The following is a 21,863-nucleotide window of genomic DNA, read 5'->3' on the forward strand; positions in this document are numbered from 1 at the left end:
TGCAAAGTGTTCTTGTAGCCTAACCCTCTATGAAAATAGATTCTCACGAGGCTGTAAAATAAGACTCCAGCCGAAGCGGGGAAGGAGATGGCGGAGAGGAGAATCAGGTAGAGAGCACCACCACGTCGTCGCAAGGGAGAAATGGAACAGGGAGGGGTTCGAGAATGGAAGAGGAGCCCGAGTGGCGCACAGTTCCGCACTCAGCTGCTAACCAAAAGGTTGGCGATTCAAATCCACCTAACGGCTCGGTCCATGTGCTCTGAAAACATTTCAGCTTCGAAAACGTTGTGGGGCAGTTTTCGTCTGTCCCGTAATATGAGTCCAAAAGCCACTTGGGGACCCTTACGAACAAGAGAGATAGGTGGAAGGGCCATGCAATATATGCTGTTAAATGTTGGTGTGTGTCTTTTTTGAGAGCATTGACGTGGTTTCCACAAAGGACGGAAGAGATATTTACTGAATTTACTAAATGCCAAGAAAGCAGCATTTCCTAATAGCCTTGCTCCGAAATGCCTTTGTTCATAACACGTTGGGAAAAAAATTTACATTCACAGATTTCACTCCATTTGCTTTTCCTAATAACACTGTGAGATAGACAAGGAAGTCACCATACTTCCTATGTGCTTCTGGGGAAATGCAGATGCTAGCAACTCAAAATGGTGGCATTGGGGACTTGATCCTCTATTTCCGCTCTGTGCTCGATTTGTGTTTCTCAATTGCTTCTTGGGTTTTTTGGGTTGGTTCATTTGATTGTTGATTTGCTTGGGTTTTCATATAGAATTCGTCAGCAATGGAATTAAAGAAAATTAGATGGGGGAGGGGCACATGCTGCAGGGGTTGTCGCCATTTTTGTCTTTGAATGTCCTTGAAAAGAGCCCTCTCTGGGCCAAGGAGGAACATCCCTTATAAGGCAGAAGGTGAGATCGGGAAGGGTTTTTGTGGTTCCTTTCAGAGACTCTGAACAGCCATATGTCCCCTGGTAGATGTGTGGCCATAAATGTAAAATACGGCTCTGCTTGTGTAGATACGGAAAACACTGTTCTCCCTGTGTGGAATACTGATGCTAAATTCTTCCGTCTCCCTCTCCAAACTCCATTTTTCGCACCACCCCCATCGTCAGGTGTGGGGATAGGGAAGCAGTTTATGCTACATTGACAGAGTTGGGTCAATGTTCTCATCAAACTAAAATTGCCTTCATCTCGGATTCTACTCCAAGCCTTTAACAAGGGGTGGGGGGGGGCGGTCTGAGGGAAGGGAAAAACAATGGCCCCAGAGCCATGCTGCCTCCTTCCTCCTCCAGAAACTCCTTAGTGTCCCCTCCCACTCTCCCCACAGACTGGATTTTCTTTATCAGATCAGGTTGCATTTTTTTTTTTGGTGTGTGTGTGCTTTAAGAGCAAAAGCTGGTTTCTACCCTAAGGCTGACCTTAGGGCTAAAGAAGCCAGTGATTTTCCTCTGAAGAATTTGCCTAGATCTCCCCAAGTTTTACAGTCCAGGAAGCAGCAAAAGCTGCTCACCCTAATGGCAGCCTTGTTTCCTGACATGGCAGGCTCCCTCATTTTCCCTTGGCAATTCCCAAATTGCCCTACTCTGGCCCTGCCCTTCCCCCTTTCCCAGGTCTACGTGACCTTCTTTGGAATTTTTCCAGGCAGTTGAGCCCCAGTTTACATGATGCTGCCCAAGGCAGTGTTCACCCCCAAGGTCTGCCTCAGCTAACCACGGAGACCACGGGGCATAACACCTAGTCTTTAAAATCACATCTTCCCCCTTCCCTCTCACTACTGAGTGCAGCAGGAAGGTGAGGAGAGGGCCTTCACTTCTTGGCTATGTTCTGACCAGCTCTGACCAGGTGAGTTGTTTGTGACATGCCCAACTTATAAATTCCTGAGTTTCCAAGGGTTTTCTGAGCACTAACCAACGAGCCCTCTGACACGATAGGTCTATATTCTCCCATGACATCAAGCCATGAAAATAAAGATTCTTTTCAACGTCAACTATGGTAGAACATCCTAGGCAGAATGCCTCGAAGGTGAGTATGGTGTTTACTTTGGAGGGTTTTCCTCATTTGAGCTTAAAAAAACAAAAAACGTTCTTTTAGAAGGAAGTGACCAAAAGGAGAAAACTCAAACAAAACAGCGTCCCCAAACCAGCAAACTCTAGGTTTGAGTTTTCTCTGCCAGCATCTACATATCCCTTCTCTGATCTGCCAAGGCTGCAGATACAAAATGAAGGACAAAGCGAGTAGCTACTGAGCATGACTGCCAGGAGGAGAACATACTGAAAAGCAACGGGTCATGTTGGGGGCTACTGATTCAAATTCCAACTCATGGGAACCCTACAAAATGAGTAGAACTTCCCCACAGGGGATCAGATTACCCAGTCTTTTGTGCTGCAAAGTGGCTTGTGGGTTTAAATGGCCACTCTTTGAGTAGCAACTGAGTGCTTAACCAAAATGTTAATCTTCTACAAAAGACGTCCATCAATGTAACAACTATTCCTTAATAATGGTCTGTGTGCTTGGCTTTATGCCACGTAGTCAGAGGGAGAAAGACTGAAGATGGACGGTTTCCAGTGGAATTCTGGCATTATTGTTCAAAATACTTTTACACTCACCATTTCCTATTTCCTTGGGTAAGCAGACTTGGAAGCACTGTGAGATAAGCATTGGGTAGGACGCTTACTTCAAGGTTGGCAGTTCAAAGATGGAGCTGTGTGTTCTGGGAAAGATTTATAGCCTCAGAAAACCACAAGGGCTTTGGCCTATTGGAGTCGACTCAATGTCAGCAAATGTGAAGAAGTCAGAGGAGATAACTCCATTCTCCTGAGAAGAAAATTGAGGTACCACAGAAAACCAAGTTGCAATGAAAATGGAATACAGTTCTCCGATGACCTAGTCAGAAATGGGGGTGAAATCTACTCTGCACATCCAACAGGAATGGGGGTGATTATTGTACCCTCATAAAAGCATCTCAATGTTCAGATTGATAGCATGCTATTCTTGATTTACTATTTCTGAAAGAATCTCCTTGGAACATACAGATTTTTAAACTCAAATCTGTTATTTCTTTACAGTTGGTGTCTTTTCTGCTGTCAACAAGCCCTCTTTATAAGAGGGATTTCCTTTGCAGACTCCTGTCTGCCATTTGACTGAGTAGCCAGAGAGACTGCTGGGGGTCGCAGGCCTTTTCAAGAACAGGAAATGCCCATTTATCCAGAATAGGCAGAAACTAGGAGATTCTGGCAAAGTCAATGTCCTAATTGTCTCAGATTATCCCTCATTATAGCCCCTAGTCTCCAGCAATCCAAGTCTTCTAGGAAATGCTAGAGCTGCCCTAATGTTTGTTAGAAACTTGAACATGAAGGAATATTGGGATTCAGTGAAAGGAGCCTGCGCTAACCTTCTGGTCCTGGAGCCCTGGTCATGCTCATCTGCTAACCAAAAGGTCACTGGGTCAAACCCACCTAGTGGCTCCATGGGAGAACAACCTAGCAATCTGCTCCCATAAAGAGTATAGCTTCGAAAACCCTATGAGGCTGTTCTACTTTGTCACAAGTGCTGCCGGGAGTTGCAGTCACCCCGATGGAAGCTTACAACAACAACAACCAAATGCTTTCAAACACAGCGAAATACACTTGAATATTTCAACTGGAGGAGTAGTCCTGGATTTGAGGACTGAAGGGATATGGGTTGTTTTGCCGTGCCCCACAACCCTCACTTTGAAAAGCAACTATCCATAAATAAGGCTATGGTCAGACCATGGTTATTTTCAGCCTCTTATTCCTGAGATTCAGAACAAGAGTAAGGTGGTTAACATAGATTGTTAAGTTGCAAATAACACCAAATTAAAATAGCTCATGATGTTCAAATGTGGACCTCCCTTGGCCCATAAAACATTTCAATGTAGTGTACTGAAAGGGCATGAAATGAGCTAATGGTGAGGTCTGATTAATAGTGCACTTTATATAAAATAGTTACTGCCTCTTTATTAGATCTCTGCTATTTCCACGTATCAACTGGATGGCCATGCACTTGGTTTGCTGACACAGATAATCAGTCTTTAAAGTGCTAATTTAGTCAAGTTCTTCTTGTCATTCTTAATTTCGGCCAGTTTTCAGCAGATACTCTGCAATGTTGGGTCAAAATTGTTGTTTCAACAGAAACATATGATCTTCCTGGCCTGGGACTATAAATACATTTGTGCCTAAAGAATGCTTGCTAAATTATTGATGGCATGAAAATTTCACAGCTCCCTCTTCTTTACTATTGTTTGTCTAGAGGAGATCAGTAAAATCAGTATACATCTATCTTTGTGATTTAAGCAAAAAGCATTGAAAAGCCACTTATCATCCCAAAGCTATTTAAAATCAAATTTGTCTTTCAAAATGTCCTTATAAAAAAAACAATTGTTCCAAGTGTTTGAGTGGTACACTGATAAAATTTGCTGAAGAGCCACTATATCCTCTGTTTAACCATGTGAGACTTTGATTTTCTCTCGCTATTTTTAAATTTAAAAAATGTAAGATCATTATATTGGGGGCTCCTACAGGTCTTATAACAACCATTTGTACATCAGTTGTATCAAGCGTATTTGTACATGTGTTTCCATCATTAGTTTCTAAACATTTACTTTTTATTGGAGCCCTTGGGATCAGCTCCTCTTTTCTCTCTCGCTTTTAAGAAAAGAAAGCAATGATGTATTGCCATCCAACAAAACTATAGTCCACCAAATTAGTATAATTGAGTTTCAGAGCCTGATTTTCCTTGTGGGCAAATGGTTGGACATTAGACATTGAAGAAGGAAGATGCATACAATCTTTCTTTCTTTCCTTGTTTTTGGGGGCCATCTGCTGAACCTGCGCTTCATTCATTAGCCTTTATGGCCAATGACACAAAGATGCAAAGCACTTTGAATTATGAAGGAGAAGAAATTGTGTTAAAGGGTTGTGGGTTTTTAAAAGCGTTTTAATTATTATTATTATTATTTAAAGGGATTGCTTTCCCCCCCTCATATGCAAAGTGTGTAGCCTTCCAGAACAACAACCTATTCTGGATAGAGTAAAGTGATTTTCCTCTTTATCTTCAAATTTTGAATTGTTCTGTGTGTGCCTCTGCCCATCACTGCTACATGGAAGAGTGCCTTTAAATGACAAAGACTCTGTTTATTAGCAAGCTGCACATTTCAAAATCTTTTTCCATTGCGATTATGTTGGCGTCGGGGGTTACATATTGGCCTGTTAACCACAAGGTGAGCAGTTCGACAGCACTAGTGGCTTTTTGGGAGAAAGATGAAATGTCCTACTCCTGTGAAAAGTTAGTCTCAGAGACACGCGGGGGCAGTTCTACTCGGTCCTGTAGGAATTAGAAGCTATGAGTTGGAGATGTTTTCCAAACATGACCCTCTTGGTAGATGTAAAGAAATTGAGGCACTCCAAAAAGGCAGAGGTCATCTTGTAAGGAATTAGTTACAGAGTCCAGAATTTTCTGCCCCTGAGAATGGGTTATTTTGCCTGTAAAATCAAGTTAAAGGGCCCATCTTTAGAAAGATGTCACTAGAATGACTGACATCTGTGTAATCCTGATCAAATCTTCCAATAAAACAATTTTTCCACCCCCACCCCCTTCAGTCTAGGCATACCTGGATACGATGGGTCCTCCTATGAAGCTCTTCAAGCACCAGAACTACCAGGCCTTGAAGCAGGCATGCCTCCGGGATGGCAGACTCTTCTGTGACACTACCTTTCTGCCTGAGAATGATTCTCTTTTCTTCAATCGACTGCTTCCTGGGAAGGTGGTGTGGAAGCGTCCCCAGGTAACTTTCCACATTCGATCTCCCTGTGGACCCCTCATCAGAACTCTCCTTGTCCTACTGTTTCACTTCTTGGTGTCTTGACCACCGTGGGAGACAACCAAACCAGGAGAGTTTCATGCAGCGGGGCTCCATAGCTGGGCTCTGACTTGAGGAGCTATCCACTGGGGTCAAAATTAAGCAGATTAAATAACGAAAAGAGACTACCACAACCACCACACAAAAAGAAGTAAAGGAAAATAGATCATGCTTATTTTCTTTTGATGGTTCACTTACATAAATAAAGCAACTTGAAGAGCAACAGTTGTAGTGTTGCCTATCATAGCAATGCCAAGGTCATCTCAGACCAGTGAGGAAAAACTCCTTAAATAATGAGGCTTGGAGCACAAATGAAATGGACTCCACAGATACAAGGTGGACTTTGCATTATGGGAGGGAAATGTCTTTGCTGCTCTTTGCAAACCTGTATCCTCCCAGCACAGCCCAAGTGCTGTTCAGGGCGAATGCAGTGCTTTTCACCACCTGTGCATAGTTGCTTTAGTTCTCCCTAAAGATGATAACTTAGAAAACCCTACTCTATCCCATAGGATGGGAGAAAGTTGGGGCTTTCTGCTTCTGTAAAGAGTCCAGTCTTGGAAATGCACGGGGCCACTTCTACCCTGTCCTATAGGGTTGCTATGTGTTGGAATCCATGCTACAGCTGCCAACGATGGCAACATTATGAAACCACCTCACACTGCCAGCTATAGGCTCCCCTTTCCCAATGACCAAAGCTCACTCTCTACGTGCAGTTTCCACAGTTTCTGCTCCTAAATGGAGAGTCAAAGCCATTTATGAGGGTTACCACCAGGGCTTGCCAGGATACTTCTGTCTTCTATGCCAAAACCTGTACCTCAAGTAATGTCCCTTAAAGAACGATAGCCATGGAAAGAATTAATCTTGGGGAAGTCCTCTCCATCATAAAGACGATTCTTCTCCTCCTGCCTTTCCTATGGCTTCAATTGGTGATATCCCTGGGGATCACTTTTGCTCACCTGCAATAAAAATCTGGGAAACATGAGCAGAGTTCATTAGCCACTAATCGAGTGTGCAGAGAGGCTCAGGCATTTTCCCCTTCTTATCAGAAATCCCCTGAGCAAATAAAGATTTGTTGCCTTTGGGCCACTCTTATGAATGAATGGGTGATGATAATGAAGGGTGATCAGGTTCTTGGATATGAAGGACAGGTCAACAGGGCAATAAAGGGAAGGCAGGGAATTAAGGGAGTTTCTTGAGGGGGGGGAGGACTTGAACATATATATAGACTAGGGAGTCACCAGTAAAGAAGAAGAGGTTGACGACACAGGAGGGGGCGGGGTTGAGAGAGTGAGGCCCAGGAGATGCTGTGGCGGCAAAATTGCAAGCGAACATGAAGCCATTCTCCAGATGTGAGCCAAGCCAACAGTGCTTCCTGTACTGGCCAATCTTTAGACACATCCTTCCCCGTCTGTCTTGGCTCAAACCTTTGTCCTTTGCCTTCACTTTCCAACCTATGTGGACTGGAACTTAGATGGATTAGCGGGGAAGGAAAAACTTAATGGTTGTGGCAATCGTCCTTTTTGTCTTGGAGGAAAACAGTCCACCTTCCAGGGTGAGGGAGTGTCCTGAACAGGGTGGGCGGGCCTCCCTCCCTCACTGCCATTGAGTCCATTTGGACTCATAGCGACCTTCTGGGATCAGGGATGGAGAAGGACAAAGGAATCCACCTTTGTTGCCTGCCTACTCAGGCCAAGCTTCTGAGATGTTGTCTACGCATTATTTCATCTTATCCTTCTTGGCGAGAAATAAGCAAATTATTATTTTAAAACCGATGCTGATCACAATTATTTTGAGCCCATGTTTGCCTCCCAAGCCACACGCCTTTTCCCTCTATCATGTTGCCATTTCAGGGAGAAGGAGATGTTGGCGTCACTACGTGTGGCTACAATATGTAGCTTCCTCTGCAACCAGGTTCGGCTTTTGTCTCACTGAGCTGTACATCCATTAATTGATTGACCGTGTTCCTTTTGAGAACATCCTGTGAACTTCGTCTTAGGAAGCTGAATGGGAATTTCTAAAGAAAGATTTATTGAGAGACTGGTCTATGCCAAGGTGCCCTGGTTGCATCATAGGTTAAGGGTTGGGCAACTAGCCACAAGGTCTGCCGTGCAAACCCACCAGTTGCACTGTGGGAAGATGAGATCGTCTTCCTCCAAGATTTATAGTCTTGGAAACCTTATGGATCAGCTCTGCTCTGTTCTATAGGGTCACTATAAGTCCAAAATGATTCAACCGCAGTAAGTACTGTATGCAAGCCTCTGTGTAAGATACAGACTTGTAACACTTACAGCCCTGTGCTGAGGCCCTCCCATTCTACTTGGAGATATTCATATTGAGCTTGCAAGAGCTCTGTAATAAATTAATGCCAGATTAAAAAGAAGTGCTATTTGCAGCATACAGTACATTTTTTTCGGGTTTTCAAGAAGGAAAGATGTATGTGGATTGGAGTGGTCCGGGAAGGGGCCTCTCGTGGAGAGTAAGAGGGGGCGAAATCGAAGGTTCTGGACCACCAGCTGAGCCGCCTCAGAAAACTGTGGATGTCTTTCCAGCCACAGTGGAGGCCAAGCCTGTGGTCAAAAACCACGTCAAAGTTCTCTGGCCTTCCGTCAGGAAAGCTGAGAGACAGTGTGGGCCTCTGAATTGGCTCGGGAAGACAAGATGGGTCTTGGGTTTCGCTATTCTCATTGGCAGGCCTGAGATTCTACTTTTCAGGGAAGACCCCAGACATCCTGTCCCCTTCGCGTGCCATGGAGTCTCACCCGCAACCAGGCCTATTATTGGAAGTCTCCACAAACAAAGAAGCACGATTAAACCTAGCGTTTGCTGGCTGTTTCCCCTCCCATGTCGAAAAGCTTTTGCCATTCAGAATGTTTTCCTCCTCCCCAAATGAAACCATGCCCGTCAGCAGTCACATGCCACTCTCTCTACCTTCAGTCCTGGCAACCACCATTCAGCTTTCTATCTATGGGTTTGCCTAGTCTGGATTTCACCTACACATGTAAATATCCAATATGGGGCCTTTTGTGATGGGCTTCTTTCCTTTAGCATAATATTTTCAAAGAGCATCCATGTTACAGCATGTATCAGTGTGATTGTTTTATTGGTGAATGGTATGCCAGTGCGTCAATACATGAGTTCTCACCTAACCAAGCAGTTTGGGCTTTACACCTGGAATTTCCTAGCAACAGTCTGAAGCTTCCAAGGAGAGGAAAAGTATGTAGTCACTTGGATGTCTAGGTTGGGAGTGGAAGTCGGGTTGAAGAGGGGCAATGGATTTTGTTCCCCAGCTTCATAAGTGAGCTTTCCTTGGGGAGCTTAGGAAGGAAGAAAGTGTTTTCTTGATGATAAGAAAAAGGGAAATCCCCCATCTGATAAAATAGACTCTATAGGAGGCTGGTTGAACACTGGTACCTGACACCCACCCCCACCCCCAAGTCCATTTTTAAATGCTCCATTTGGTGATGATTCAGTTATATAAAGATGAGGCCATCGTCACTTAGGCTAGCTATCACAAAACCCTCTGGTCACAGAAGACAGTTCTGTGCACATTTGGGCCTGGACCTTCTAAGAACCCTTGACTGAATCATAATGCACCCACTGTACGACTGTCCTCATTGGTCGGTGGCCACACTCCCAGGTCCTCCAGAGTGCTAGACTGCACATGGTACTTTTGAAAGTGCCTCCAACCCTTCTGCTTGCTGTTTCTCTGGGTGGATTTTCTTTTTTTCGTTTACCCTGGCTCCTGATGTTTAGCCTCAAAGAACTCTGTTTAGGCAAAGCAGGTGAAGCCATCAAGAGGGTTCCTTCACAGTCCAGCAAAGAGAACCTACTTCCTAGAAAACTGCTTTGCTCTGCTCGTCAAAGGCTTTGGCTTAGGCTAAAGGCTGGGGGCGGGGACAGGATGGACCGTTCCTGGCTTTGCTCTTGGTGCTCAGCTTCTTACTTGTGTGTTTCCCCAAGAAATTATTTTTCCTTGACAAGCAGCCCAGTTCAAGGATAAATTCGACTTTGCCAACACAGCTGGTAGCCATTAGGGGCTCAGCATCTCCCCTCCCTCCCCCAAGCCACCCAAATATGTGCCTCTATGAGCTGTGACCTCGTCCCTAGCCTCATTCCAGCACAGCTCCCACTGCAATGTCCCATCTGCGTTTGGAGGCTCCCCTTTGAGCAACAGAAATATTGTTCCAGCCTGGCTGCCTTATCCCCAAGAGGAGGACACCCAGTGTGTCCGAAACCAGGGGAAAGTCACTGAGGACATCCATTTTGTTCTTTCCAAAATGTGTCACCGAAAAGTCCATTGGGCTGTTCGCTTTTCGTTGGCTCCTTACCCTTTACCCTTTCTACCTCCTTGGCTGCTTTCTGCTCTTCTCGTGCCTTTATTGATTCAGGGAGTAGACGAGGTAGTTTAATAAGGGCTCGTCTGCCATAGTTCACATGCTGGAGTGGAGATCTATTTAGTGAATCAAACTGAGAAGATTACAAACACATAAAGATGGGGGAGTGGGGTAAACTAACAGATGGCTTAAGTGTGCGGTCTAGACAGGTGGAGAGCTCTTGGGGGACTGTTAAAGTAAAACAGCATGAGACACTGAGAGCGAGGGCAGCATCTCCTTCCTTGGAGAGCATCATGATGTGTGTGCTGGTTAAGCCTAAAGAGTGAAGGGTGGAGCAGATGGGGTCCTGAGGTGTCTTGAGCTCTATATCGTCCTGCAAAATCTAACAATTGAGTCTTAGGTCTCCAACTAACTAGCTAGAAGACCAAAGGTAAGTTACCTATCCTCTGAGCATGCACGTCCTCATCTGGAAAACCAAGTTCCTCATACATAATCACCTAGGTTTCCTTGTAGTTTGACGTTCTAGCACCAAATTGGTGACAACTGAAACCCAGTGTTAAGTAATCATCGTCTATAAGGAGTGATGAATTAAAATGAGATTTTACGCAAATGTATAGTCTCCCCCTGCCCTCTGCCCCCCAGATACACACACATATACACACAAACACACGCACATGCCTATACACACATAACAAAATCATATCCAGCTGAGGGCCACAGGAGAATATAATGTAGTTCCTGGATTTGAATTTTGTTTAAATATCTTTTTGCTCATTTATGTGAACTTTTATGTCTTGAATAGAAGCTGGCATGCCCGAGTGTTGGCTATGCCTAGGTCCCTGCTGGGAAATTAAAACCTTGTAGAAATACAAGACACTGCATTGTAACCCCAACCGCTAATAACTCTACATAAAACCAGCAAATAATATTCCTCCATCATCTAAAAGCCCAATTTTTCACATATCCAATGTCTGCTTTATTGTTTTTCCATGCTTGGAAATGATGCTATGCATCATCCAGGTCCAAGAAATTATCATATAGCTTCACATCTTGTTCTCAATAGAATAGTAACATGCTGGCCTACGGAGGACAAATGGTGCTTAGGAGCTTAGAAAAGGCAAAGGAACCACGAGAAGAGCGAGAATATCAGGGTTTAACACACCCAACACAACCTGTTTGTGTTCCATACGTTAAAAAGCCATTCGTTCTCAACCCTTAAAGAGATATACAGTTTTTTCCTAAGACAAAATGTAGCGATGAGACACCAGACATTCAGCTTAAATTAAAAAAAAATGACCAGAAAAGCCAAAGCTGAAAATTCACCTAACCAAAGCCTTTTGGCAGAGGTATGTCCAATTAATCTCCAGTTTGAACTTGTTCCTGCCCCGAATGCCTATTCCTTTCCAAAGTTATTTTGGCTTTTAAAGACTACGTGGAATGTTTCATGCTGTAGACCAAGACCCTTCACCAAAGAGAATTATATTTGTTAAACAGGAAAGATATATTTGAGGAACAGGAATATATAGTTGTCTTGATTTAATAATTTCTCCAAAGGACATATGTCTAGATTTTCTTTCCATTTGAGAATAGGATTTATCTCTTCTGAGTAAGCAGAATGTCAAGGTATTGGCCAAAAGATGCCTCCATAAGAATTTCTCCATCAACTCAAGACTTCATTGTTGTTCCCTGCCTTTGAACTCTGCAAGTATTGATAGTCTGAGTCACACAATCCTTTCTTCAATTAGATGGTGCCATATGTACTGTTGTGTCTTGGTCCATGCATGTCTCTGTTAATGCCTCCATCTCTCTCTTTTGTCCAATGGTCTAACCCTAGTCATCCTTACAGTTTCAACTCAAGTGTCACTACAACTGCAGAACCTATTCTGATTACCTTGCAAATCTGGCTCCATTGTGCCCTCATCATAGTGTATGGGAGCTGGGCTATAGTCTCCTCTCCCACCATGGTGGGAACGGCACAGTGAAAGGACACACATATAAATACTCTCTGCCCAGACCCCCTGCACCATTCCCTTAGTGCTCCTATGAGGTTTATATTATCATCTACCATTAATGACTCTACCACCTATATTCAACTAAAGATTTGAAAGTGCCTGGTTGCCATGGAGATCACTGTTGCCTTTGCTTTATGATAGACATGGGATTCATGTGTAAGGTTTCCTTTCTAATTTTCCTGGTGGGGCAAAGCATTAATGCTCCCCTCCATCAGGTATTATCCCTTAGATTCAATCACCCAAACACAGGTACTCCAGAAAAATCTCACTCTGATCAAACAGGGGAGGGGGGTGGGGGGAAGATGGTCGTCAGGGCCCTCTACTTTGAAAAGCTCTCCGATGTGGTAAAAATTCTTCCAAACCTGAATGATAGCTACCCTTAAGGGTCCTCACCAGCAAATCTCAATCAATTTCATTGTATCCCCCTCGACAACCTGGTCCCAAGCTACTTCTCCTAACTCTTCCCCTGCCATCGCCTCACATAACCCATTTCCTCACATCTTCCTAAGATCTTCCTTTATTCCAACTAAATTCTGGTCCTCTTTCAAACACTATGTCTTCTGTGAAGCCTTAGCGGACTATATCAGCCTTCAGTGACTTTTGAGACACTCTTACCAGACTCTGATGAGCAATTGTATCCACAGGACATCTGTGATGATCCCCGTCTGATTGTGGGTAACATCAGAAACCATCAGCTGACCCAAGGAAGACTGGGGCACAAGCCAATGATCTCTGCATTTTCCTGTTTGGCCGTTCAGGAGGTACACTGGACAAAGGTATTATCCCTCCTGTGGGGTTAACTTGGCTTCCATCGTTTTGTCTTCATTAATCACTTTGGGGGGAAACCCGCTCCTAGAGGGTTTGACTTCTGAAGACAGAGACATGACCTAGGGAACGTCATCTCCCATTTTATTATGAGAACTTTCACAACCACAAAAGTGTCCAAAGGAATTTACTGAGAAGACTCATTCTACCAGGAATCGTTTACTTTATTTGCTTGCCACACATTATTATGTCATCTTTTCTTTTTAAGAAACTTAATTTTTTTTAACAGATTTAGTGTCCCATAAAAAATTGTGCAGGGTGTATGAAGTCCCCCCAACCCCACATCCCTGACTCCTCCACGCTACATTTCCATTAAGAACAGCTTGCATTCATGGGGTACATGTGCTATAATTGATGAACCAACAGTAATAGATTATTATCAACTAGAGTCCATCGTTAACACCGAGTGCAGCCTTTGCATTTTACAGATCTATGGATGTTGATGAATGACTAATGTCATGTGTTCAGCATTTCGGTTTCATACAAACCAGTTTCAATCTCCTAGCAATGTCTTTTGCTTCCCTTCCATTGATCTTTTGTGGACTCAATATTTCTGCATAATACTATTCTTTCTACTTCATGGAGCATGACATTGATAGGGGCCGGGAAGTCACTGAGCGTATGTCTTAAATTTAATTATTTTCCTGATTGCACGTTGAATGCATGAATTCTTTAAAAATTTGGAGTAAGGTGATTCTTATATCTTGATTTGTCTGACCTTATAAAATGCATTATTTAATAGTTACACATACAGCATGACCATCGAGGTGCTGTATTGTCTGTTGAAATGATTGGCTCCTGGCTGACTGTCTTCAGACATGTGCGCATTCAGAGGAGGCATGGTAATCGCATCCTTAACCAAACAGAATTGGGGACGCCCATGGCATAGACAAAAAACCCCACCTAGACCTTTCCAAGGTGGTCATAAACCAGGTATATCTGGCGTGCTTCTTGCTGCCACATGGATTTGCCGGATGCTTACCTGTATCAATACCTGGATATGATTTAATGAATAACACTTGATGAAACATTTATTGCTTTCCCAGACAATCCCCAATGCGAAGGATCAAGAATGGGACCCGCGAAAACCTAATAAATATGCTGGAATATTTCGCTTCCGTTTCTGGCATTTTGGAGAATGGACCGAGGTGGTGATTGATGATCTGCTGCCCACCATCAATGGAGATCTTGTCTTCTCTTTCTCCACCTCCATGAATGAGTTTTGGAACGCTCTCCTGGAAAAGGCTTATGCAAAGTAAGGCGGGAGGATGAGTACTAAGCAATCGTCAGGGAACACCCATTTTAGGAGGCATTCTTTCCCAGCCCAGACCAAGCCCAAGGACTGGAGCCCAAGGACAAAGGAGCCATGGGGGGATTTCATTCAAAGCCCACCTTCTCCAAGGGGCCCCTTCCCACAGCTCATCTGCAAATCGCGCGGCATTGCAGTGTCAAATGTGCTCGTGATCTAATAGCTACTGGTAGAAAGGAGGTTTTTTGTCCTGCCCTGTCCTGAATTGACAGAGTTTAAGCTAGAGTTCTCTGATTATAATCCCGACAACTTCCAATCTCTATCTAGAGAAAATCCAGCTGGTAAAGGATGGGGAAGCGCTGCTCTAGTTCTTGGGAACATCGTGTCCCTGACCTGGACATCATGTCCCTGACCTGGACCGTCCTGCTTTGGGGAAGATAACCTTGCATTTTTGTCCCCCAGGCTGCTGGGCTGCTATGAGGCCATAGACAGCCTGACCACCACTGATATCATTGCGGACTTCACCGGCACATTGGCTGAGACTGTTGACATGTATAAGGGACGATACACTCAGCTTGTGGAGGAGAAGTACAAGCTGTTCAAGGAATTGTACAAGACATTTACCAAAGGAGGGCTTATTTGCTGCACCATTGAGGTTTGTGTTCTTCCAGAAACACCCATTCTCTGCACACTCCAGTCAGAGGGCCTGACAGATTTTATGAGAACTCGTAGCTTTATCCTGAAAGTCAAAGGAATAGCATTACGTCCGGGGGCTGGGGGTATGGCAATGTGCCATCCTAGCTGATGGTGAATAGGCCTTCCCCTTGATTCCTCCTGCCTCAGTTCAAAGTCCAAGTCACAGCTGCTCCCCCAAGGAATGAACGAGCCATAACAAATTCCAGTGACATTTGTATCAATGGACAAATGGAGCTCCATTGTACCCTGTACAATGGAAATCGAATTCGGATGATGGAAGCAAGATTCCTAGTGCAGATTCTTTATGGTTTTCTTTGCTTCCCTTCTGTGTGTCCACTTATTTGGAGGAATGAATTTTCCTCTGCATGGGGAAAGTTAACATTAACCACGCTGGGGGCAAGTCCAACACAGAAGAGGCAGAGCGAAGCTCTGAGCGGCCCCATTCCTGGGCCCTTATGTAGAATCCTATCTTTGCTCGTAGGCTCCCACTCAGGAGGAACAGGAAGTGGAAACTGACTGGGGTCTGTTGAAGGGCTATACCTACATCATGACTGATATTCGGAAGCTGCGTCTGGGAGACAGACTGGTGGAGGTCTTCAGTACTGAGAAGCTGTACATGATTCGCCTGAGGAATCCTCTGGGAAGACAGGAGTGGAGTGGCCCTTGGAGTGAAATGTAAGTAGCATTCCACGTCACCAGTTTCTGCGCCCTAAACCCCATGCTCTCCCAAGTCCCTCCCTCCAGAGAGTGAGGGGTTTTTCAATGTTCAGAGGCCCCAGTGGGCTCTTGTCCACTGAATGGGGTGCCTTGGACACCGTGTTGACTGTGGAAAGTCAGCAAAAGGACGACAGCGGCAACCCAGTGCTCTTTGTTCTTCTTTAGTTCCGAAGAATGGCAGCAGCTGACTTCAGCCGATCGCAAGACCCTGGGACTTATCATGTCTGACGACGGAGAATTCTGGTGAGCAGAGGCCTTCTGCACTGTGGCTATTGGGGTTTCTATGTGGAACGGCAGAACCAGGTTTAGATGATCATCTTTGTGTCTTCCCCATGCTCTTTCCCGTCCAGGATAAGCCTGGAGGACTTTTGCCGCAACTTTCATGAGCTAAATGTCTGCCGCAATGTGAGCAACCCGACTTTTGGCCGAAAGAAGCTAGAATCCGTAGTGGGATGCTGGACCGTGGATGATGATCCCCTGATGAACCGCTCTGGGGGATGTTACAATAACCGGGATACCTTCCTGCAGAATCCCCAGGTTTGAGCCCATTTTTGTTTCTCGGCTTGTGAGTTTTTCAGAAACTAAGACACCATGTCCCATTTTGGCCCGCTTTGGCGCATTCCGCTAAGGGCGAGTTCCCAGTGCTGCCACACTGCATACAGACTTCCAGTCTCTTCCACGGTGAGAATGCATTTTTACTTGGTAAAGCCAGCCACTTTCTTCTGACTTCTGTCATTATTTTGAAGACACATCTCAAAAACATGAGGGAATGACACGAAAATCAGATCACGCCGGGAAGTTACTGAAACAAAATATATACCCTCTTCGAGATGGAAGCTCTAGATATGAACACACACACACACACACACACACACACACACAGAGAGAGAGAGAGAGAACATAATGAATGCCAGAGCAAGAAGCAAGTATCATGATTGGCACTTTGTGAGGTAATGAACGAGGCAAGTTTTCTTTTCTGGTCAAGAGCATGGACCAGAAAAATCAGCCAGGTCTCTGTGGTTCCCAGAAGAGTTTTCTTCCCTGAAATTCCAACTGACTCAGAGTTTCCATGACTTCTTCCTGTTAGTACATCTTCACCGTGCCTGAGGACGGGCCCAAGGTCATCATGTCTCTGCAGCAAAAGGACCTGCGCGCGTACCGCCGAATGGGAAGACCTGACAATTACATCATTGGCTTTGAGCTCTTCAAGGTAAGGATGAGCATTGGGTACAGAGAAAAGGATGGCAAATAGGCAACACCAGGAAAGTCAAGGTCTTAGAGGAATATTATAAAGAGGCTTGTGGAGAAAGAAATCAGAGGGCCTGGAATCTTCCACCATAAACAACAGACAAGCAAACTAAAACATTCTGATTTGAACTGTACGGAGGATTTAATCCTATCTCATTTCCAGGTGGAGGTGAACCGCAAGTTCCGTCTCCACAACCACTACATTCAGGAGCGTGCTGGGACATCCACCTATATTGACACCCGCACCGTGTTTCTGAGCAAGTACCTGAAGAAGGGCAACTATGTGCTGGTTCCCACCATGTTCCAGCATGGCCGCACCAGCGAGTTTCTCCTGAGAATCTACTCGGAAGTGCCTGTGAAGCTCAGGTGATTGACTCGGCTCGGCCCCGCAAGCCCCTACTCTCTGCTCTGCTCAGCCTCTGATTCTCACTCTCTGACCTTGCTTCCCCTGCAGACATTCAGTGGGGTCATAGGTTCTTGTCAGATATAACTATTTCTCTAAATGAGATCACGAGACATTCCTTACTTGAGCTCTGAGGTGTCAGAAAAGCAGAGCAGGCCTATCGCCTAAGCTCTTTCGCTTGAGTTTACCCTCTGTTCTCTGGCTAACGCATCATTTTCGGGAACAGCTGGCACACTTCGTTGCCACTAGATTGCGAGGACTAGGTCACCAAAGCGACTTTCTCCCCCCCCCCCCGCCACCCCCATCCTTCTCTGCTGGTCCTTCCTAAAGCAAAAGGTTGGCAGGCCTGGCTCCTCATCAGGCAATCATAACCAGATAATTTGTCTTCTTTCGGATGTTCCAGGGAACTGACTATGGACATGCCCAAGATGTCCTGCTGGAACCTGGCTCGTGGTTACCCGAAGGTGATCACTCAAATCACTGTGCAGAGTGCTGAGTGTCTGGAGAAGAAGTATGCCAACGAAAGTAAGAACTGTGGGGGAGTCTGGGAAAGCCAAATGCAATTTCCTTTCTTGTGTACATGACTCAAAGAGAGGGTAACAAATGATTCTATGGGATGGTATTTCAGTGTAGGGCGGTAAGGATGGCTGTTAACCATGGCAGAGAATGGAGTGTGTACTTGGGCCTAGCTAATATCCTTCTTTATGGTGTGGAAAAGGAAAAAGATGTAGCCCTAGGGGTTTTTTTTTGTTTTGTTTTGTTTTTTTTTTTGGTGCTTAGGGTGTTCTGCTGAAAGCCCCACAATAGACTTATTGAGATAACCTTTTGCCTGTCTGGAAAGAGCACTTTAATCGTCACTGTGTTGAAACCTAGTATCACTTTTTTTCAGCTGTCAACCCATATGTGATCATCAAGTGTGGAAAGGAGAAAGTCCGTTCCCCTGTCCAAAAGAATACTGTCCATCCCATTTTTGACATCCAGGCCATTTTCTACAGGCGTACCACTGACATCCCTATCGTCATCCAGGTGAGACTACAAAAAGGGGCCCCTCAAGGCCAGTCGACTCGAGTCTCCCCGGGCTCTCACAGAGGACTGCAGTGCAGAGCAAGGATTATCTTCCTGGCTTGTTTGTGTGGGTTCGTTTATTTTGCACGCAGAGCGATCTGCCATAAGGCACAGGCACTGACTTCCTGAATTGTCACCATAAATGTGCTCTTCTCCCTGGCCTTGTGGAACCCAAACGCTCACGGTGGCACCCTCTTACACACATATCCTAAAGTCGCACGAGGGCAAATGCATGCCAATGCAGACACCATTCATGCCGCTAGGTCCGGATGGATCACTGTGGTCTGGCAGAGTTTTTCTCACTTTAAAAAAAATCTCTATTCTTTGAAGGGTCCTCCACTCAGTCAAAAGTATCAATAAAACAACAAGAGAGTCTCTTGATTTTTAAACAGAGCTTTGCATGCTCAGCACGAGGTCCTCAATGACGATGGGCAAAGGCCCATCTCACAAAAGGTTGCTCATCCCCATTGTCGTGCCTTGTCTCCCCAGGTGTGGAACAAGCGAAGATTCTTCGATCAGTTCTTGGGCCAGGTGACTCTGGATGCTGACCCCAGTGACTCCCGTGATATGAAGTCTCTGTACCTGCGTCAGAAGGGGGGGCCAAATGCCAAAGTCAAGCAAGGCCACATCACCTTCAAAGTGATTTCTAGCGAAGATCTCACCTCGATCTAAATTCACCATCCTAGAGAATCCCGACTGGGCCCTGAGTTCCTGACCGGGGTCAAGTCGTATCTCAGATTTACAATCTATATAATGAAAGAAATTCACAATAATTAACCTTATCTCTCTTCTGATTAGCCATCCCACCAACCCCGAAACCCCCAGACCTCCCGATCCCAGTAGCATCAGTAGCTACATAACCTATATACCTCCAGCAGCTGGTCAGGGGGGAGGTGACAGTTCTATCTGGAGATCATAACACAAAGCAAGAGATCCCTGGAACTTCCAGGGCTTAGATTCTAGCAGGACAATAACAAGGGCTTGGGCACCCTGTAGATGTTTTTGTTGCATCCACATGACCATTGAATTATCCTGTAGGGTATGATGAGGAAGGAGGAGGAGTGATCAAGGCCAAGCAGGTCTAGCCTGACATCTCAGCTCCCGATTGAACACCTCAGACTTCCCAGCAGCCTGCCTACAAGTAGCCAGAGCCTGTTTCTCAGTCCCCAACCCTTGCCACCACACACTCTTGACCACCACCAGCATCACCACCTTCAGAAAGTGTAGTCCTGTTTTAACCCAAGTCACCCTCACCCCACAGTAGGTTTACCTTCATGTTGAGGAAGCTTCCTAGGTGCTTAGTCAAGAACTGAAGCTCAATGAAAGATTCGAGTTTGCAGCCAGTATCTTTGGGCCTGAGCTCCAGTTCATTGAAAACCAGCTGTGTGCCACAAGAGGGGGAAACAATGAAAGAAGCTACCATGAGAGACAAAGCCTCAGTCTCCCTCTCACCCCCACACACACACACACCTACACTCACGCATGCGCACAGGGGCGCGCATGAACTACCATTCAGATAGTCAGTAGGCGACAAGAAGGAAGAGGGAGTGTCATATGCTAAAAGACTGAGAGAATCCATCTGGGGAGGTAGAGTATGGCCCCTGACTGCAATGTGAAACCTCCTGCTGCTAGGTTTACAAACGAGCCCACTGTCCTGTGCCACCCAATAGTTTTGGTACTGAAGGCCCAGTTGGGGACTTGAGACTTTCTGTCCCAGCCCAGGCCCCTCAGGTTTTTTCCTCTGCTTTTTTTCCTCTGTAGACGTTTCTCTATAGAGTCAGTGAAGCTGAAATGTTCTTCCCTGAATCCTTCATCTGCCAGCATTCTACCTACCCCTCCTAGGCCCAGCACAAATGCCACCTCCTCCATGAAGTTGTCACTAATCAAACCCCAATTCCCAATTTCCAACCAACATTTTATTCAACGCTTCAGCCATAAAAACAAAAAATAATAAAAGTAGTTATAGCATTTAGTCTAGCTTGCTATGCATTCACTTTGAAATGCATCATAGTTGGTTAAGCTCACTGATTTCCTACTATGCTTTTTTAAAACTCTAACTACTACGAAGAGTCATGCTGCCTTACATAAATTTCAATAAAGTTCAAATGTAACCAACTACCCTGTCTTGACTTGAACTGATGACACAGGAGAGATGAGCAGAGCGGTGATCTGTTCAGGAGTGGGGAATGGTATGAAACCTGAACCCAGGCACAGGTCCAAGGGATTCAGAGGCCTTGACTGTCTTCTGATAGTGCTCTTTTCTATGACGGTGGTGGGGTTGTTGGGAACGTGGAGATGAATTCGCTTCGATTCTCTATTTAGAAGAAGCTTCTGCCCTTAGTATTTGGGAACTCACAATTTTGAAACCGTGTGGGATTGGATTCAAGGCCGAAAGTACATTGGCCGGGTCTTTCAAGGTCAGACTTCCTAATAGGAGAAACACCAATGCTTCCCTTCCATGAACTCCCTTAAACTCAAATGGACGTGTAACTTCTAAACTCTATCTGCCTATTTTAGGAAAAAACGGTTGTCTTGCTTAACTGAATGAGTATGGTTAGAAGTACAGAGATCAAGCCTCTGCTTCAGTCCTACCTGGTGATTTTGGACCAAAGTAGGCCATGGGAGAAGCTACTTTCTGTTTCCCTTGAGCTTTGCCTCTTGTTCTGAAAAGATACTTGGGTAGAGACAGAGTCTCCGGGCTTGTAGCTCAATTCTCACTTCCATCTTTGGAACATAGTCCAGAATACACCAGACGACACCCTAAACACAGTTATTTATATGTTTCCACATTGACATGGTGCCAATCTTTATTAGAACTCATTATCACGTAGAGATAATGTAATAGTTCTATATGATCACCAGATGGCACTATGATATTGCAATTGTGCTTGAAACTTTCACAAATGATAATTTTATATGCCAAATAAAGAAGGCATCTAAAGGAAGGGGACTCCCTTTTTTTGAGGATAAGTTATGTGTCAGAATCCATGCTTAACACTTTGTAAATGTGGTTTCATCTTAATGCCCATAACAACCATAGGTATTGATTGTTGTGAGGTGCCCTAAAATTGGTTCTGACCCAAGCAATCTGATAAACAATAGACAAACATTGCCCCATCCTGTGCCCATTGATTCAGCCACCGTGTCAAACAATTTTGTGGGTGGACTTCTTCAAGAATCATAGGTAGTGCTATCATGATCCTTATTTTTCAAAGATCAGAAAAATAAGGTGCAGAAAAACACCTTATTTGGATGAAGTTTGTTCACCCAGTCTGTAATAAATCAAGGCTAATAATGATTATTTGACTCCCAACCTGGGGCTTTACCATGAAAATGGGCAACATTTTACCGAAGTCCGTATCCTCAACTGACATGTGTACAGATAGCATACCAAATGTTTCTCTACAAATTATTCCTCTATAATTTAA

The 21,863-nt window shown here is 44.9% G+C and overlaps 1 protein-coding gene across 1 annotated transcript; it reads left to right on the forward strand.

The window, feature by feature from the left end:
• The first annotated feature begins 5,644 nt into the window (after positions 1-5,644).
• CAPN6 (calpain 6) lies at positions 5,645-20,347 on the forward strand. Its single transcript, XM_075538847.1, has 12 exons — positions 5,645-5,811; positions 12,877-13,008; positions 14,104-14,312; positions 14,769-14,961; positions 15,484-15,677; positions 15,885-15,962; positions 16,070-16,256; positions 16,807-16,929; positions 17,131-17,333; positions 17,774-17,895; positions 18,260-18,396; positions 18,925-20,347. Exons 1-12 carry the CDS (start codon positions 5,647-5,649, stop codon positions 19,105-19,107), a joined length of 1,926 nt encoding a protein of 641 aa, XP_075394962.1. The 5' UTR covers positions 5,645-5,646; the 3' UTR covers positions 19,108-20,347.
• Positions 20,348-21,863: the final 1,516 nt, after the last annotated feature.

The sequence above is a fragment of the Tenrec ecaudatus genome, chromosome X (assembly GCF_050624435.1).
Source record: "Tenrec ecaudatus isolate mTenEca1 chromosome X, mTenEca1.hap1, whole genome shotgun sequence".
Classification (NCBI taxonomy): domain Eukaryota; kingdom Metazoa; phylum Chordata; class Mammalia; order Afrosoricida; family Tenrecidae; genus Tenrec; species Tenrec ecaudatus.

Bases quoted from the DNA above. Each gene is read 5' to 3' on its own strand.
- CAPN6 (XM_075538847.1), top strand. From the start codon at position 5,647: ATGGGTCCTCCTATGAAGCTCTTCAAGCACCAGAACTACCAGGCCTTG. The intron at 14,313-14,768 runs GTAAGGCGGGAG...TTTGTCCCCCAG, and splicing joins CTGGAAAAGGCTTATGCAAA to GCTGCTGGGCTGCTATGAGG. The intron at 14,962-15,483 runs GTTTGTGTTCTT...CTTTGCTCGTAG, and splicing joins TTATTTGCTGCACCATTGAG to GCTCCCACTCAGGAGGAACA.